Below are 20,955 nucleotides of genomic sequence, written 5' to 3'. Positions count from 1 at the left end.
AGCTCTCTGGTTGACTCTCGAGCCACTCCATTACATCCAGCCATCTCTCGGGATCCAACTGCATGGGATCGAAGGTGGAAACTTCTTTAGAACTCATTGCAGCACCTTGAATTTCAGCTTTTGATTTCAGTTTCCTATCATTTTGGACCTTCTGATGCCTGTTGATGTTTGATGAGCGTGCAAATGTCTTCCCACACACAGGGCACAGGAATGGTTTCTCGCCCGTGTGTGTTTTCTGATGGTCTTGAAGATGTGATGACTTTGCAAATGCCTTTCCACACACAGGGCACAGGAATGGCTTCTCGCCCGTATGCGTTCTCTGATGAGTTTGAAGAGTTAATGACCGTGCAAATGTATTCCCACACAGAGAACACAAGAATGGCTTCTCACCCGTGTGTGTTTTCTGGTGACTCTGAAGATTTGATGACTTTGCAACAGCCTTTCCACACACAGGGCACAGGAATGGCTTCTCACCCGTGTGTGTTTTCTGGTGACTCTGAAGATGTGATGAGTGTGCAAATGTCTTCCCACACACCGAGCACAGGAACGACTTCTCGCCCGTGTGCGTTCTCTGGTGTCTCTGATGGCCGTGAAAAGGACTTCCCACACACAGAGCAATTGAATGGCTTCTCGCCTCCGTGTGCGTGGGGCTGTGGAGAGCGTCTCTGCTCCATGTGAGCGTAGTAACAGCAGCGGTGTTATCGAGTCAAAAGTACGCTATCGGTCGCAAGGATGTTTAGCGTTGAGTTTTGGATTTTGTTAATTGCTAAAACAAGAACGACGCTCGCGTCTAACCAAGACGCAAAAAAATCCCGCTAATTCAACGACGAAAACGTTTAAGAGTTTATCCGCGAAAATAGACACTTACTTGGAGATTCACGGTATATCGATGTCTGGAACCCGTCTGAAGATGTCGCCACGAACTCTCCCGACGCAAAGTCGCCTAACTGTCGACACAGCAATTGTGCTCGCCAGGCTGCGTTGTCTCGCGGTTGAAGGGCGATCAGCAGAGCGACGAGTCGAGCGTCCAACCTCATCAAGTTCCCTCTCGAAATGGCATTGAGCTCTGCTTCTGAGCCGCCTTATAACTCCCCCCCTAGGATCCAATCCTTTGTCTCTCAGGATATTTGCATTCGATTGTTAATTTTGGAAGGTACAATCCGCATGTCTATTAACATACCGAAGAGTAATGTGTCCGTTGTACTTCATGCATGAATATGTAAGTGCATCTCAGTGTGTAATTGTGCGCTTATTTTGAATAAATGGAAAAACTTTGTCCTCGATTTAAAGTGAATGCAGAGAAATTAGCATGTAACTTTAGAAAAGGAAGAGAGCGGCCTTCTCGACGAGGGAGTGAAACCCAATAGGTAATATTCTTTTACAGCGTTACAATGGATAGGTTGTAGTTCATAGGTTATAATATTATGTTTCACTATGATAGAGCTTAACATGTGAGAGTCTACAATATCAGAGTTGATAAAATGCGACGATCAAGGGCGTCAATCGGGTGAGTTTGAACAGAGGCTTTAATCAAAGGCGTCATCCCATCACGGAACACCACCTCTCTGCGATTATTACAGCAACAGAAGCAACTACAACAGCAACAACAGCAGCAACATCACATTTCGAGGGCAACGCAGCTACTTCCGATTCTGCTGCCCAGCTGTTTGTAGTCGGGACCTGCTCTCGCAGGACCCCACACGTCTTTGGAAATGATTGCGATGATCATGTCTGAGCTCAGAATTAAGTCACTCAAGATTACTTTTTTAACCATAACCTTAGGTAGGTTAGTGTCATCGGGGCTCTGTGAATACTACTCATGAATGAAATCACACTCCTGTATGACCGAGATTGTACTAATTTTGGTTGATCGAGTAGAACAAGGCACGTAACATGTCCAGACGAATTCTTATCAACAACAGTGTCCTTAAATATGATGCTAAAATAAATGTTAACACTGGATTAAACGTGCACCTCTTAACCCCTCCCTCGCATTTACGACTAACAATTTGCATTTGCACATAACATACATTCAAGTACAGTAATTTGCTAAAACGACCAAATTGTCATTCTAAAATTTGAATGCCATTCTTACCCTCGACCCCCACAGTTCACATATCCGACCGTCGGTTCGATTGAACGGACAATTAACAAACATGTGTAAAGTTCCATTATAATACTTCTAATGAAATTAAAATACCGTACCTCCGTTTATGGTGGTATAAATTATAAAACCAGTTGGTAGCTTTTTTTGTCGTTTAATGTTTAGTGTTATTGTTTATAGTGTTATCAATTTACGTGTTTTTAAGTACAGGTGATTCCCGGTATACTTCGGTATTCTGGACCTGAACGTTGCACCGTCTCTCTGGGGACCCGTGTGGTGTGTGTAGCGAGTATCACGGGGTGGGCGGGTAGTGTGGTGATAGTGGTCACGGTCGGCACCGATGCACGACCACCGCCACCACCCCTACTGGGCGGTGGACCTGCCACCACAAAGCAGCACGCGGCGGAGGAGTGAGGCAATCGCTCTCGCCACTCGAGCAAGGCCCCCTCGCTTCCTCTTCTTTTCGTGCATCTCCACCTGCACCTCTTCCGTTTTCTCCTCCGTCTCATCCTCCTCCATCCCCTCTTCTTCATCCTGCACCACCATCTTCTCCTCTACCTCCTCCTCCTCTTCCTGCGCCACCTCCATCTTCTCCATCTTCTTCTCCTCCGCTAGTACCATCTCTTCCTCCTTCATCTGCTCCTCAACTTCCGGCACCACCATCTCCACCACCGTCTTCTCTTCCTCCTCCACCACCATTGTTTCCCCTTTGTCCGTCGTCTCCATGTCCTCCACCACGACCATCTGTTCATCCTTTGTTGTCTCCTTGTCCTCCATCTCCGTATTGTCTTTCTCCTCTCCCTCCGTGTTCTCCTCCATTGTCACCATCACAATCTCGTCCTCCTTTGCCTTCTCTTCCTCCGTCTCTACTTCATCCTCCATCTCCTTCACCTCTTCCTTCGTCTCCTTCTCCACAACCTCTGTCTTCACTTCAAAGGCCTGGACGAGTGAGGAGGAGGGCTGCGCTGGCTCAGATCTGTGAAGAGACAACACGACACCGTTCTAGATTTGAAGCTTTCGTGACTGCAATGATTCATATTCTTAGGTTTTTTCGGTAAAGTCACGTAGGTAAAAAAACATTAAAAAGTAAAATAAAATAACATAAAAAATAAAAATCACGACGTTTCGGAGGCAACACAAGCTTCCGTCTTCAGGTGGAACCGTCACAGCCACGACAGCTGTATCAGGTAAATGAGAGATTGCAGAAGCTGCCACTTCGTTTATATAATGGTTGGAGAAGGTGGTGGGGCAAGGGCCGCATACTTTTATTTATATGGTAAGGTGAGGCTTAAGACTAAGAATAGACTGCATATCAAAGGCTTAGCCTTTGTTATAGAGAGGTGCGGTTTGTGACTCAACCTGTAACAGGGAGACCACTACTAGACATGGTAAAACTGATGGTTGTCTGTCAAACACGACACCGTTCCACCTTGCTGCTACGGTAGACATCGCCATCTTCCCATCGTCCGTGGGTGGAATGTGTGGCGGATTAATTCGAGCTGAATATAAACAGCAATCCGACATGGCAAGTGAGTGTGCTTAGTATTGGTGCTGTCATTCTCATGGCGCCAGGCTATCCTTGAGATAGGTGCAGCTGTGTCTCACACAGACTGCTGTAGTTTCACAGTAGTGGGTGGCGTTGCTGTGCAAATTTAGCTGAATAATTTGAAGTGACATTTTTTTGGTTCTTTCGGTAAAGTCACGTAGGTATAAAATAAAATAAATTTTATCACAACGTTTCGATTTCAACACAAGCAATCATCATCAGGTAGGAAAACCACAGCAAGAAACGTTCTTGCAATAACGACATGGCCATCGAAACGTCGTGATTAAATTATATTTATTCTATTTCATACCTACGTGAATTTACCGAAATAACCAAAGAGTATGGATCCCTGTAGTCACTAAAACTTCAAATCTAGATTGAACATATTCTATATGTATATTCTAATTGACCCCTTGCACATAATGTCCTAAGCATTTCAAATGGCATCGATAGAGATCCTGAACGTCCACTGTGACGGAATGGGTGTGGATCTGTGTGGTCAATGCAGCAGCAATAATAGCCAGGGCGGGAAGCAAGATCTGAACTGTAATGGTGAAGAATGAGTGCACGAAAATTTGGTCGCTTCAACACATCCACGATTTAAAAAAAGTGTCCGTCAGTGATTTGTGGTCGAGAGAGCCACCTCCCTTGACGTCGAAGACATCTCAGAGTGCATTGCATGCGATGAGCCTCTCGCATCTCTCATCTCATCGCGTTTTAAATTGGACACCCCTCTCAGTGGTAGCTGTCGCTGTGCATTACAAAGCGACTTGGCAGCTGGCCTGGAAACATGCGATAGACAGCAAAAATCTCACGGTGGATGGAGGGTTACATGGTGAAGATATGCCCACTTCGTTATGTGGTCTAACCCAGAAACCAGTTATGAAAAATAAATCTGTCCTCAGTATAGCGGAATGTACACGTGGGGTTTGCAGTGTCTGTGAACTTTGAGAGCGCGACAGGGCTTGAGCACCTGTGCATCACAGCAACATTGACCTGGGTTTGAGTACCACGTTTGGCCACATTCTCCGTGTGGATTATGCAGCCACCTGTTCTGTGAAGGTTCTGCAGCTTTCTCCCTGATACTGAACCCACACAAGCAATGCAAATCGTTCAATTTGGATCGCAAACAGTAGCAACTTTTTTTTTCTTCTTCTTGGTTCTTTCGGTAAAGTCAGTGAGAATAATTTTATTATGTTTTATTTTTATTATTTTATTACTTCCCTTCTACGTGACTTTACCGAAAGAACCAAGAAGATGAATCCCTGCAGTCACGAAAGCTTTAAATCAAAAAGTAGCAACTTTCTTGCAAAATGCGAGCAAACTTGGCAGAATCCTCCTGAAAAAAGTCTTGAGACCGAGTAAGGCTGATGCTGCGTGAGAAGCATGGCAATAAATAGCAAAGATAAACACACAGGGCGCACACGCAGAGTGCTTTACCGTGGCTCAATGATTCCGGAGTTTGCTTTATTTGTCAATTGTTGTTCTTTTTTAGGCTTTTTTTTGCTCTGTCACTTGAGTGTTGCAGTTTGAGAATTCGTCATGTGACAGTGGTGTTTTTATAAATATTCCGTCTATTGCTATTCGATGACATTGAGATGAGACCTTCATCTAGCAGTGAAAATCGTGATTGTAATACGACCGTGTTGTAATTTTAATAATTTTATCCGATCCTTGCACGTACACTATACATACATATTAGCGTTTCTTATACGACCACACTGTGATTCTAATGCTTCTAATGATATTATAATACCTTAGCTCCGTTTATATGGTTATAAATTGAAACACTAGTTTATAATCGTTTAATGTTTAGTGTTATCGTTCATAGTATTTCAGTTGACATGTTATAGAGTACAGTTTATCCCCGACATACTTGTGTGACGGAGATCCTCCTTCTGAAATTATCTTAACATTTTTTTTGCTAGGAACATTATAAAATAAAGACCGGACAAACGTTTGTTAAAAAATCGTTTTTATTCATCTGCAATAATTTTTACGTAAAAACTCGAAGGGAATATGTATTACATCCTATGTTCACACATTTCCAGTACAATGCAAACCATTTCCGTTCCAGGAATACCAAAGGGTTAAAGTATCATTTCCATGATTTCACCACATTTGTTCACTGTGCGTCTATGTTGAAGTCAAGGCCATATATTCAACGAACGCGTCATCAATGTACATCCTGGAATCGGCTATCTTAAGTCGATTAATACCAATCAAAAAAAGCTATATACTTGAAAAAAAACGTTTAAAATGTTGAGTAAAGATGTACCTACAGACGCATTCCAACTTTAGCTCAACAGGAACACCTAACGACTACAATTAAACCCTCTCACAACCAGTGCTCATCACACCACTTCAGCAAGTAATCCGATAACATTACAAACCACCACTGTGCACGTCATTAAACTCTCAAAAAAACTGTAAAACTAAAATGGTCAAAATTACACACAAAAGTACTCGATACGGCTTAATAGGTATAACCGCATGCAACATTATATTTCAGTCACCCCGAGCTCTCGGTTTGATCCTCGAGCCACTCCATTACATCCAGCCATCTCTCGGGATCCAACTGCATGGGATCGAAGGTGGAAACTTCTTGAGGACTCATTGCAGCACCTTGAATTTCAGCTTTTGATTTCAGTTTCCTATCATTGTGGACCTTCTGATGCCTGTTAAGAGTTGACGACTGTGCAAATGCCTTCCCACACACAGGGCACAGGAATGGCTTCTCCCCCGTGTGTGTTCTCTGATGGTCTTGAAGAGTTGACGACTGTGCAAATGCCTTCCCACACACAGGGCACAGGAATGGCTTCTCGCCCGTGTGCGTTCTCTGATGAGTTTGAAGAGTTGACGATTGTGCAAATGCCTTCCCACACACAGGGCACAGGAATGGCTTCTCGCCTGTGTGTGTTCTCTGATGAGTTTGAAGAGTTGATGAGTCTGCAAATGTCTTCCCACACACAGGGCACAGGAATGGCTTCTCGCCCGTGTGTGTTCTCTGGTGTCTCTTAAGACTTGATGACCATGAAAATGCCTTCCCACACACAGAGCAATTGAATGGCTTCTTGTCTCCGTGTGCGTGGGGCTGTGGAGAGCGTCTCTGCTCCATGTGAGCGTAGTAACAGTAGCGGTGTTATCGAGTCAAAAGTACGCTATCGGCCGCAAGGATGTTTAGCGTCGAGTTTTGGATTTTGTTAACTGCTAAAATAAGAACGACACTCGCGTCTAACCGAGATGCAAAAAAATCCCGCTTATTTGACGACGAACACGTTTAAGAGTTTGTCTGCGAAAATAGACACTTACCTGGAGATTCACGGTATATCGATGTCTGGAAACCCGTCTGAAGATGTCGCCACGAACTCTCCCGACACAAAGTCGCCTAACTGTCGACACAGCAATTGTGCTCGCCAGGCTGCGTTGTCTCGCGGTTGAAGGGCGATCAGCAGAGCGACGAGTCGAGCGTCCAACCTCATCAAGTTCCCTCTCGAAATGGCATTGAGCTCTGCTTCTGAGCCGCCTTATAACTCCCCCCCTAGGATCCAATCCTTTGTCTTTAAGGATATTTGCATTCGATTGTTAATTTTGGAAGTCACAATCCGCATGTAGATTAACATACCGAAGGGTAATGTGCCCATTGTGCTTCATGCATGATAATGTAAGTGCATCTCAGTGTGTAATTATGCGCTTATTTTGAATAAATGGAAAAACACGTTCCACCTGCCCTCCATTGTCCTCGATTTAAAGTGAATGCAGCCCCGTGGCGTTGCCAAAAATCGCCGAGCTTCGTGTGTGAGCACATACAGACGCGTAGTGACCACACTTGCAACACAATCACTCTAACATCAGTAACCAAAATCCGATCTGGTACATGGTCTCCGCTTGGTCTGGTTTGTATCCGTCATCACTCCGGAGACAAACAGCGAGGCATGGTTTGGCCAGCCACCAACTCGTTTGCCAAAGCGACTTTAATAGCTGCTCTCAAACAACACTATCACCAATAGTGGTTTATGGGCTAGGCTGTTAAGCGGACAATCAGTCTTTTTGGGCAAGGCGTATGGGGAAATACACACCTCTGTTATCCCATAAACACAATACACAGCATCGGTAAGGCTGCCTTGTTGGGGAGATGTAGTTTGGGTAAGGTGCTGCAACTGGAGTTAGGCGATGTGACTGGGTTATCACACGGATTCCTAAAAGCAGCTTAGACAATACGATCCACTGCGCTCCATCTCCCCACATGAACGACGACATTCTGAGTTTTAAAAAAAGTGGAATATATATTTGTAAATACGTTTTTTTAAATAATGTTTCTTGTATCTATGTTACAATGTGTGATAGTTATATTCTTTATTAGTGTATACTGTATATACTTACATGGCTATTCGATTCCATTGATACGACACATTCATCCAACAGTGGAAAGTGTGATTCTAATACGAGTGGGATTCGAATAATTGTAATTCGATTCTAATCCTGCATATCCTACCCCCGGTTGTCATATTAACTTACCATACGTACAACCACCGTGTGATTCTAATTAGCTCAGTGCTAGTCTAATGATTAGTATGCGATTATAATCCCATACCTCCAATTATGTGGTTCTGCACTATAACAGTTAATCGTATTTTCCAGCGTAACAATGGATAGGTTGTAGTTCATATGTTATAATATTATATTTCACTATGTTAGAATTTAACATGTGAGAGTTTACAATGTCAGAGTTGATCAAGAGCCTCAATCTTGATCGACGCAGAAGCAAATACAGCAGCAGCAGCAACATCACATTTCGAGAGCGACGCAGCTACTTCTGATTCTGCTGCTTCCGCTGCTCAGATATTTGTTGCCGTGCCCTGCTCTCGCGGGACCCCACACGTCTTTGGAAATGATTGAGATGAAGATGTCTGAGCTGATAATTAATTTAATAAAGAGTACTTTGTTTGTGTGTGTAGGTCTGTGTCATCGGGGATCAGCGAATACTGCTTATGAATAAACTCGCACACAGTTATGGTGAAACAAAGTAAACTTTATTCGCTCAAACCTCTGCTCAGACATGATCATAGCAATCATTTCCAAAGACGTGTGGGGTCTTGCGAGAGCAGGGCCCGACCACAAACACACATTTCAAACCTTGTAAAACAGTCTGCCTCAGCAGCAGACCATGCTTTCCCACCTGACAGACGCTTGTGTTGCGCCTGCAACGTTGTGAATTATTTAATGCCTATGTGTCTTTTACTGAAAGAACCAAAGAGTTTATAATATTATAAACTATGAACTACAACCTATCCATTATAACTCCGTAAAATACTATTAATTGTTATAGTGTATAATCACGTAAATTTAGGTATGGCATTATAATCGCATAAGAATCATTAGAAGCGCACTGTGCTCATATTAGAATCACACTGTGGTCGTACGTATCGTAAGCGAATATGCAAACACGATATGCAGGATTAGAATCGAATTATAATTATTCGAATCCCACTAGTCGGATTAGAATCACACTGTACACTATTGGATGAATGTGTGGTATCAATGGAATTTATTAGCTATTTTCAGTATATACACACATTTAAAGAGTATAACAATCACACATTATAACATTTATACAATACACATGATTTCAAAAAACTTTTTAAACATTTCCATTCATTTTTTTTTAAACTGAGAATGTCGTTGTCCATGTGGGGAGATGGAACACAGTGGACCGTATCGTCTAAGCTGCTTTTAGGAATCCGTGTGATAACCCAGTCACATCGCCTAACTCCAGTGACAGCAACTTACCCAAACTACATCTCCCCAACAAGGCAGCCTTACCGATGCTGTGTATTGTGTTTGTGGGATAACAGAGGTGTGTATTTTCCCATGCGCCTTGCCCAAAACGACTGATTGTCCGCTAAACAGCCTAGACTGTAAACCACCATTGGTGATAGTGTTGTTTGAGAGCAGCTATTAAAGTCGCGTTGGCAAACGAGGTGGTGGCTGGCCAAACCATGCCTCGCTGTTTGTCTCCAGAGTGATGACGGATACAAACCAGACCAAGCGGAGACCATGTACCAGATCGAATTTTGGTTACTGATGTTAGAGTGATTGTATTGCAAGTGTGGTCACTACGCGTCTGTACGTGCTCACACACGAAGCTCGGCGATTTTTGGCAACGCCACGGGGCTGCATTCACTTTAAATCGAGGACAATGGAGGGCATGGGGAACGTGTTTTTCCTGCGATAATTACATTTATTCAAAATAAGCGCACAATTACACACTGAGATGCACTTACATATTCATGCATGAAACACAATGGGCACATTACCCTTCGGTATGTTAATAGACATGCGGATTGTGCCTTCCAAAATTTACAATCGAATGCAAATATCCTGAAAGACAAAGGATTGGATCCTAGGGAGGGGGGAGTTATAAGGCGGCTCAGAAGCAGAGCTCAATGCCATTTCGAGAGGGAACTTGATGAGGTTGGACGCTCGACTCGTCGCTCTGCTGATCACCCTTCAACCGCGAGACAACGCAGCCTGGCGAGCACAATTGCTGTGTCGACAGTTAGGCGACTTTGCGTCGGGAGAGTTCGTGGCGACATCTTCAGACGGGTTCCAGACATCGATATACAGTGAATCTCCAAGTAAGTGTCTATTTTCGCGGATAAACTCTTAAACGTGTTCGTTGTCAAATTAGCAGGATTTTTTTGCATCTCGATTTGACGCGAGTGTCGTTCTTGTTTTAGCAGTTAACAAAATCCAAAACTCAACGCTATACATCTTTTCGGCCGAAAGAGTACTTTTGACACCATAACACCACTGCTGTTACTACGCTCACATGGAGCAGAGACGCTCTCCACAGCCCCACGCACACGGAGACAAGAAGCCATTCAATTGCTCTGTGTGTGGTAAGTCCTTTTCATGGCCATCACATCTTCAGAGACACCAGAGAACACACACGGGTGAGAAGCAATTCCCGTGCTCTGTGTGTGGGAAGACATTTGCACACTCGTCAACTCTTCAAACCCATCAGAGAACACACACGGGCGAGAAGCCATTCCTGTGCTCTGTGTGTGGGATAGAATTTGCACGGTCATCAACTCTTCAAGATCATAAGAAAAACACACGGGTGAGAAGCCATTCATGTGCCCTTTGTGTGGGAAGACATTTGCTAAGTCATCACATCTTCAAAGTCACCAGAGAACACACACGGGCGAGAATCTATTCCTGTGTTCTGTGTGTGGGAAGACATTTGCACACTCGTCAACTCTTCAAAACCATCAGAGAACACACACGGGTGAGAAGACGTTCATGTGCCCTGTGTGTGGGAAGACATTTGCACAGTCATCACATCTTCAGAGTCATCAGAGAACACACACGGGCGAGAAGCCATTCCTGTGCTCTGTGTGTGGGGAGGCCTTTACACGGGCATCAACTCTTCAAACTCATCAGAGAACACACACGGGCGAGAAGCCGTTCCTGTGTTCTGTGTGTGGGAAGGCATTTTCACTTTCAGCAAACTGCCAACGCCATCAGAGAACACACACGGGCGAGACGCCATTCCTGTGCCCTGTGTGTGGGAAGGCATTTGTACGGTCATCAACCATGAACAGGCATCAGAAGGTCCACAATGATAGGAAACTGAAATCAAAAGCTGAAATTCAAGGTGCTGCAATGAGTCCTGAAGAAGTTTCCACCTTCGATCCCATGCAGTTGGATCCCGAGAGATGGCTGGATGTAATGGAGTGGCTCGAGAGTCAACCAGAGAGCTCGGGGTGACTGAAAAAAAATATTATGTTACGTGGTTATACCTTTTAAGCCGTATCGAGTACTTTTGTGTGTAATTTTAGCCATTTTAGTTTTACAGTTTGTGAGAGTTTAATGACGTGCCCAGTGGTGGTTTGTAATGTTATCGGATTACTTGCCGAAGTGGTGTGATGAGCACTGGTTGTGAGAGGGTTCAATTGTAGTCGTTATATGTTCCTGTTGGAATGCGTCTGTAGGTACATCTTTACTCAACATTTTAAAGATTTTTTGTCAAGTGTATGGCTTTTTTAGATAGCTGATTTCAGGATGTACATTGATGACGCGTTCGTTGGATATATGGCCTTGACTTCAACATATACGCACAGTGAACAAACGTGATGAACTAATAAGGAAATCATGGGGAATGATACTTTAACGCTTTGGTTTTCCTAGAACGGAAATGGTTTGCATTGTACTGGAAATGTGTGAACATAGGACATAATAAATATTCCCTTCGAGTTTTGACGTAAAAGTGATTGCAGATTAATAAAAACGTATTTTTTACAAATGTTTGTCCGTTCTTTATTTTATAATGTTCCTAGCAAAAACATGTTAAGCTAATTTCAGGTGGAGGATCACCGTCACACAAGTGTGCCCATAACCGGCAGCATCTTGGCTGTCTACGCGATTAACACGTGTTCCTTGAGGTGGAAAGGTCCCCGTAGTTAATCGTTCATCAACGTACCAGTCACTAATCCCGAAGTATGTCGGGGATAAACTGTACTCTATAACATGTAAACTGTAATACTATATACGATAACACTAAACATTAAACGATTATAAACTAGTGTTTTAATTTATAACCATATAAACGGAGGTAAGGTATTATAATATCATTAGAATCATTAAAAGCAGTGTGGTCGTATAAGAATCGCACTATGCTCATATGTTTGTATAGTGTACGTGCAAAGATCGGATAAAAATTATTACAATTACAACATGGTCATATGACAATCACGATTTTTAATGCTAGATGTCATCGAATAACAAAAGACGGAATATATTTATATAAATACACGCACAAACCCATTATAAACTCATGATATTATGAATCGTTACAATTATTATAACAATCACAAATTGTGACAAAGCGAAATTCCCACAAGCAAAACACCACGCTCACGTGACGAATTTTAAAACAAACTGCTACACTCAAGTGACAGAACTTAACAAAAAAACGCCGCAATAAAAAGAACAACATCTATGGACAAATCCTAAAAACAGACAACACGCGCACGTTAGTAGCTGTTAGAAGAAAACAACACCGAGCACCTTCAACTATACACATCATACAGCCAACTCGTTAATGGGGCGGTATATGACAGCCTTCGCTGCTGTCGACGGGGCCAAGCAGCGAGTGTTTAACTCCATTGTTTCAGAATCCGTGTCATCACCCGGCCACAGCGCCTTAGCCAAACTACATCTCCCCAACAAGGCAGCCTTCCCTATGCTGTGTATTTTAGCAGTTTATGTACGGACGCACTTGAAGATAACAATTCGTCTAGAAAAGGCAGGCGACTTGTTCTACCAACACGATTTAAAATTTCTATCCGAAAGAAATATGAGTTAATTCATGAGTAGTATTCACTAAGCCCCGATTGCACTAACCTACACACAGTTATGATTAATCAAAGTAAACATTAGTCGCTCATCCCAGCTCAGACATGATCATAGCAATCATTTCCAAATCCGTGTCGGGTCCCACGAGGACAGGTCACGTCCACAAACTTTCAAATTGTAAACTCACATTGTATACTCTAACATTATAAACTCTAACAATATAACCTTTAAACTATGAGCTATACATTGTAATGCTTTAAAAAAACACTACAAACTAGTGTTATAGTAAACTATAATGTCGTGAACTCTAACAATATAAGCTATGAGCGATACATTATAACGCTATAAAATAACATCATAAACTAGTGTTACAGATTAGAACACCGTACATTGAAGTGCGCTATTCGAATCTCATTCGAATTATTAGCTTCACACCGTGGTCCTCTTAGAATCACATTATGCTCGTGAGTATGTAACATGTCTGTATGTAATATGCATGAATGTAATATGTCTGTATGTAACTTGTATGCATGTAAAATGTATGTATGTAATATGGACGTGCGAACCAAGGGTGGAATATGTGAAATGGAAGGTGCAGGATCAGGATGGGATAAAAATTATTTGAATAACACTTTGGTGGTATTAGGATCAAGCTGTCCACTGCTGGATGAATGTTCCATCTCAATGGCATCAAATAGCAATAATCCGTATGAATATGTAAAATAATCGCACAAACCCAATATTATCCCGTGAAATAATGAATCGTTACAATTGTAATGACTCCGGACTCAGACTGCAGAGGGTTCTTTTATTTAGCCTTTAACGCGGTTTCAGACCCCAGGCGTCACGATGTCGCAACGACGACGACGAGACAGCAACCAGCCAACACAGCCCCAAACCTCGTTCCTCCCCCTCTCTCATTCTCGGCGTGAACCTCCGCCCACACTTGGTCTCGCCTTCCCTTCTCGAACTCTCTCTATCTTGTTGTCACCACTTGTCCCTTAGTTGACGCACTGTCTTTACATCACCCACCATGTCTGTATGTAGTAAGTATATGTGCATGTAACATGTCTGTTTGTAGTAAGTATATGTGCATGTAACATGTGTGTTTGTAACCCCCCTGTTTACGCTGGAGGACCTCGTGCGACCCGCAAAGAAGAAATATCGACCTCGTCGGCCGTGTTGATGGGGACCCCCAGGTCCTGCGCTAACTTGAGCAGCTGCTCCAGGACCATCGCGTCCTGGCCCTCCTCGTCCATACGAGGGAACGCGGCGTCGGCGAGAGCCAACAACGCCGTGCGGTAGGCGAGCGCGGTCTCCGTGACCGCCTTCCGTCGGCCGTAAAAGTGATGGCGACACGCCGACGGAGGTCCGTAGACCCTGGCCATGAGACCCAGCGCAGCCTTAAGCGTGGAGCGGTCCGACCTCCGTGCGGACCTGAAGGCCGCGAGCGCGTCGTCGTCCAACATGGCAGGTAGTGCCCGCAGCGCCATAGCGTCGGACCAGGCCGACATTTCTTGGTGCGCCAGAAACCTGCGCTGGAATGCGCCCCAGTCGCCTCCTTCCGCCTTGAAGGCCGACAATGTGGGAAGGCGCTGCTGGAAGATGAAGTCGTCGTCCTCTGCCACGTGGTTCCTCTCCGCCGCCCCGTCGGTCTGTAAATGATTGCGATGATCATGTCTGAACTGAGAATTAAGTGACTAAATATTACTTTTTTAACCATAACTGTATGTAGGTTGGTGTCATCATGGCTCAGGGAATACTACTCATGAATAAACATACATTCTAGCTCAGTGTAATTCTAATACGACCATAGTGTTATTCTAATCATTTTAATCCGATCCTAATCCAGCACCCCCCCAGTTCGCATATACGACCTCCGGTTCGCATGTCCAAAGGACATTACATACATACGAGCACAGTTCGTTTGCACGTACACTACACGTAAATATGCGAAGTGTGATTCTATTACGATCACATTGTGATTATAATACTTCTAATTATATTCTAATTTTGATTTTACGCTTTCTTTCGCTAAAGTCACGTAGGTAAACAAATTATAATAAAATAAAAATAAATGAAAACAACTAAATTAAATCACGACGTTTCGGAAGCAACACAAGGCTCCGTCATCAGGTGTAACTGCTCCAGTAAAATTACTGTAAGCTATTCAAGACACGTGTTTTTTATATCGGGTGCTGGGCAGGGAGGAGCCAATGAGTCGGGGGGGGGGATGGTTTTCTGTCCCCCCCCCCACTCATTGGCTCCTCCCTGAATAGCTTTCTTCACACGCTACAGAAGTTACACCTGATGACGGAGGCTTTTGTTGCTTCCGAAACGTCATAATTTAATTTAGTTATTTTCATTTATTATTTTCCTTTATTATTATTTTTACCTACGTTACTTTACCGAAAGAACCTAAGAGTATGAATCCTTGACACGGATTCTGAAACAATGGAGTTAAACACTCGCTACGTGGCCCCATCGACAACAGCGAAGGCTGTCATATACCGCCCCATTTACGAGTTGGCTGTATAATGTGTATAGTTGAAGGTGCTAGGTGTTGTCTTCTTCTAACAGCTACTGACGTGCGTGTGTTGTCTGTTTTAACGATTTGTCCATTGAGGTTGTTTTTTTGCGGCGTTTTTTTTAGTTCTGTCACTTGAGTGTTGCAGTTTGTTTAAGAATTCGTCACGTGAGCGTGGTGTTTTGCTTGTGGGAATTTCGCTTTGTCACAATTTGTGATTGTTATAATAATTGTAAAGATTCATAATCTAATGAGTTTATAATGGGTTTGTGCGTGATTCTTATACGACCACACTGTGATTCTAATGCTTCTAATGATAATATAATACCTTACCTCCGTTTATATGGTTATAAATTAAAACATTAGTTTACAATCGTTTAATGTTTAGTGTTATCTTTAATAGTATTACAGTTTACATGTTATAGAGTACAGTTTATCCCCGACATACTTCGGGATTAGGGACTGGTACGTTGATGAACGATTAACTACGGGGACGTTTCCCCTCAAGGAACACGTGTTAATCAGGTTGACAGCCAAGATGCTGCCGGTTAAGGGCACACTTGTGTGACGGAGATCCTCCACCTGAAACTCTCTTAACATGTTTTTGCTAGGAACATTATAAAATAAAGACCGGACAAACATTTGTTAAAAATACGTTTTTATTCATCTGCAATAATTTTACATCAAAACTCGAAGGGAATATTTATTACGTTCTATGTTCACACATTTCCAGTACAATGCAAACCATTTCCGTTCCAGGAATACCAAAGCGTTAAAGTATAATTCCCCATGATTTCCTTAACTAGCAGTCGCCGCCCGCTTCGCAGGCGGTGTGTATATACTTGGTTGGTGGGAAGTTGAAAGTGGCTGGACACAATAGACATGTTTTGGTGATTGTTTTATGTATGTTTTTGTGAGGTTATATGCATTTTTATGAGACGCTCAATCGACAATATTAAAGAATGCAACTTATTCAAATATAGAATGCAACTTATTCAAATATCTGGCGAAACACGATATTCTTCGTGTACACTCCTTCCTCCTCGTCGTCAGGTCCCTCAATAAGCGCCTTGATGTTGGATCTTGCCGTGACTCGCGATAGTGCCACGTACAGTTGGCCGTGCGAGAAGCATGGCGTTGGTAGATATAATCCCAGGTTGTGAACAGTTTGGCCTTGCGCCTTGTTGATGGTCATCGCGAAGGCTGGGACAATGGGGAACTGTTTGCGCCGAAGTCGAAATGGGAAGTCCTTCGTGTCCAATTCGCGGCGGATATGGTTGTTCTCAAGCAGCGAGTCCAAGACCAAGTGTGGGTACTTGGAAAGCTGCAGGAGGTCGTCAAAGTCTGACAGAGCCATCCCACCTGCCGCGAGGAACTCGTGGAGGCTGTGAAGGGTCTTGAAATTTACCATTTCTTTTATTTTCTTTGATGCTGCTAATCCTGCATAATGCACGGGTATAAGTAGTACTAATCACATACCTGCATTTCCCATATCCCCTCCCTTTGATGCTGCTAATCCTGCATAATGCACGGGCATAAGTAGTACTAATCACATACCTGCATTTCCCATATCCCCTCCCTTTGATGCTGCTAATCCTGCATAATGCACGGGCATAAGTAGCACTAATCACATACCTGCATTTCCCATAAATATGCTAAATTCCTCTTGATATGCAAATTATTTTGTCAAGGCGCCCTTTCCCCCCCTTCCAACCCAGCTTATTTATATGCTCCAAGCACGTGTGCTGTTTCATTCAGACGCTGTCGCCTCGACAGACCTGGTTTTCACCTGAGGACGGCTGCTTGCGTTGTGGCCGAAACGTCGTGAGAATTATTTTATTATGTTTAATTTTTTTTATTTTATTACTTTCCTTCTACGTGACTTAAGAAACCAAGAAGGTTTACTATTTCTTCTTTGTTGGTCAGCTGGCGGTACTGGTACTCGTAATCGCGAGCCAATTCGTCTTAGAATTTATCCCAGAGAGCCTTCGTATCTGCTGGCATGGAATACAGCAGAATCGTAGCGAAGAGTTGACGAAGCTGGTACGGCATCTGAAAGAGCGAGGCTTCTTCCAGACACGCAACCCATTCGCGATCGCTCTCAAGGTAGCCGGCTCGCATGGCTGCTTCCAGCGGTTGGTTTTGTTTTATTTTATTCGTAACGCACCATCCATATGCGCTCCACCATCCACCATGCCCTTGCATCGCAAAGACACAGCTCCGGTGTGCGTCAGCGTGTGCGCCATCCACAGTGACATTGGTCAGCAATCGCACCGTTCCGATCGCACACAGGTTGGCCCCTGCATCCTCCGTCTGTATGTACACACACAGACAGATGCGCTATGGGGCCACCTATTTTTTTCTCATATTAAAATGTATTTTGTTGGTGTGTTTACGTTTACGTATTCCCATTGTGGGTGTTTTACGCATGCATCAGATTTTTGGGTTCCTCACATATGGTATCAGAGGTGTGGGTCACTCTCAATCGAACAATAACGGGGATCGTTTCAATTATGACAGCTTGCAGATAGAAACATTGCATGATCGTATACTAATAATGACAGAATTAGTACCCCAGTGGAGGGCATCCCCCACCCGGCGCTTCTTACCGTTACTGTGAGACTTACAAATCCAGACCTCTCCTCCTCCTGAACCGTTCACAATACCCTGTGGTAGTACCATAATCATCTCAATAAAGCGATCACTTTCCAATGCCCATTTTGATCTCGGGAGTTACCCGGGTGGTGTCACACTGTACTCATTGTTTTAGCATGTCGCAAATTCCGATATGGCTTGTGCAATGGCCAGAGAGTGACAGCGGCGGGGGCCGGGCTGCAACCTTTTTAGACAGTTTATAACATTTCAAAGTGCATGGGATTGGCACTCCAAGACATCATAAATGTACAGTAACGCCAATTACACAACCGAAGTAGACAGCAAGCCGTCCATGGAGACGTGATCAACGTCAATACATAATAATGGTAATAAGCCGGATAAACCGAAAAGTACCCATTGTACCCATCAAACAGTCAGCTGGGTTGCCCCATGGGGGTATTGACCCATGGGCGAAACTGTAGTGGGCGCTACGCAACTTGCCGTCGTCCCGGCAGGTGAAGCTGACAGCTCAGTCCGCTAAGACTTACTGTATAGCGACCCCTGCCTACTCGTAAGGTAAAGTTGTTTGGGGACTCCACTAATCGCAGCACGCAGCACCCATTTTTTACATAAATATACGTAATATTAGCGTAACTACCATTCGCACACTTGCATACACACCACACTCGCACAGCGCAGGGTCTGCGCCCACAGTGCACTGCAGCACTGCGGCACAGACCTTGCCAAACCTATGCTATCGCTCTCTTCCGGGCGTGTTATTTATTTTTATCGAATCAAAGTGAGCTGTGGCTTTTTGCCGGCTGTTTTATTTTCATCGAATCAGAGCGAGCTGTTTGGGCGGGTCCGTAAATAAATTAACGTCCAGATACGCACGCAGACGACCAAACCAGCGTAGTTGTTTAACAACAGCGAAGGCTGTCATATACCGCCCCATTTACGAGTTGGCTGTATAATGTGTATAGTTGAAGGTGCTAGGTGTTGTCTTCTTCTAACAGCTACTGACGTGCGTGTGTTGTCTGTTTTAACGATTTGTCCATTGAGGTTGTTTTTTTGCGGCGTTTTTTTTAGTTCTGTCACTTGAGTGTTGCAGTTTGTTTAAGAATTCGTCACGTGAGCGTGGTGTTTTGCTTGTGGGAATTTCGCTTTGTCACAATTTGTGATTGTTATAATAATTGTAAAGATTCATAATCTAATGAGTTTATAATGGGTTTGTGCGTGATTCTTATACGACCACACTGTGATTCTAATGCTTCTAATGATAATATAATACCTTACCTCCGTTTATATGGTTATAAATTAAAACATTAGTTTACAATCGTTTAATGTTTAGTGTTATCTTTAATAGTATTACAGTTTACATGTTATAGAGTACAGTTTATCCCCGACATACTTCGGGATTAGGGACTGGTACGTTGATGAACGATTAACTACGGGGACGTTTCCCCTCAAGGAACACGTGTTAATCAGGTTGACAGCCAAGATGCTGCCGGTTAAGGGCACACTTGTGTGACGGAGATCCTCCACCTGAAACTCTCTTAACATGTTTTTGCTAGGAACATTATAAAATAAAGACCGGACAAACATTTGTTAAAAATACGTTTTTATTCATCTGCAATAATTTTACATCAAAACTCGAAGGGAATATTTATTACGTTCTATGTTCACACATTTCCAGTACAATGCAAACCATTTCCGTTCCAGGAATACCAAAGCGTTAAAGTATAATTCCCCATGATTTCCTTAACTAGCAGTCGCCGCCCGCTTCGCAGGCGGTGTGTATATACTTGGTTGGTGGGAAGTTGAAAGTGGCTGGACACAATAGACATGTTTTGGTGATTGTTTTATGTATGTTTTTGTGAGGTTATATGCATTTTTATGAGACGCTCAATCGACAATATTAAAGAATGCAACTTATTCAAATATAGAATGCAACTTATTCAAATATCTGGCGAAACACGATATTCTTCGTGTACACTCCTTCCTCCTCGTCGTCAGGTCCCTCAATAAGCGCCTTGATGTTGGATCTTGCCGTGACTCGCGATAGTGCCACGTACAGTTGGCCGTGCGAGAAGCATGGCGTTGGTAGATATAATCCCAGGTTGTGAACAGTTTGGCCTTGCGCCTTGTTGATGGTCATCGCGAAGGCTGGGACAATGGGGAACTGTTTGCGCCGAAGTCGAAATGGGAAGTCCTTCGTGTCCAATTCGCGGCGGATATGGTTGTTCTCAAGCAGCGAGTCCAAGACCAAGTGTGGGTACTTGGAAAGCTGCAGGAGGTCGTCAAAGTCTGACAGAGCCATCCCACCTGCCGCGAGGAACTCGTGGAGGCTGTGAAGGGTCTTGAAATTTACCATTTCTTTTATTTTCTTTGATGCTGCTAATCCTGCATAATGCACGGGTATAAGTAGTACTAATCACATACCTGCATTTCCCATATCCCCTCCCTTTGATGCTGCTAATCCTGCATAATGCACGGGCATAAGTAGTACTAATCACATACCTGCATTTCCCATATCCCCTCCCTTTGATGCTGCTAATCCTGCATAATGCACGGGCATAAGTAGCACTAATCACATACCTGCATTTCCCATAAATATGCTAAATTCCTCTTGATATGCAAATTATTTTGTCAAGGCGCCCTTTCCCCCCCTTCCAACCCAGCTTATTTATATGCTCCAAGCACGTGTGCTGTTTCATTCAGACGCTGTCGCCTCGACAGACCTGGTTTTCACCTGAGGACGGCTGCTTGCGTTGTGGCCGAAACGTCGTGAGAATTATTTTATTATGTTTAATTTTTTTTATT

At 43.6% G+C, this 20,955-nt stretch overlaps 1 protein-coding gene across 1 annotated transcript in view; it reads right to left on the bottom strand.

The window, feature by feature from the left end:
• LOC133361320 (zinc finger protein 585A-like) overlaps positions 1 to 6,717 on the bottom strand; it is a gene marked incomplete at its 5' end in the record, with an annotated part of 114,865 nt that extends 108,148 nt beyond the window's left edge. The window contains 3 exons of the mRNA XM_061580257.1: positions 159 to 580; positions 5,243 to 5,255; positions 6,344 to 6,717. Of these exons, the coding sequence (XP_061436241.1) occupies positions 159 to 580; positions 5,243 to 5,255; positions 6,344 to 6,717 (809 nt within the window). The remainder of the gene's footprint in view (positions 1 to 158; positions 581 to 5,242; positions 5,256 to 6,343) is intronic.
• Positions 6,718 to 20,955: the final 14,238 nt, after the last annotated feature.

The sequence above is a fragment of the Lethenteron reissneri genome, chromosome 72 (assembly GCF_015708825.2).
Source record: "Lethenteron reissneri isolate LAM-NWPU_2019-01 chromosome 72, ASM1570882v1, whole genome shotgun sequence".
Lineage (NCBI taxonomy): Eukaryota > Metazoa > Chordata > Hyperoartia > Petromyzontiformes > Petromyzontidae > Lethenteron > Lethenteron reissneri.
Note: the sequence above shows the minus strand (reverse complement) of the source record. Positions and strands in the feature narration are given on the sequence as shown.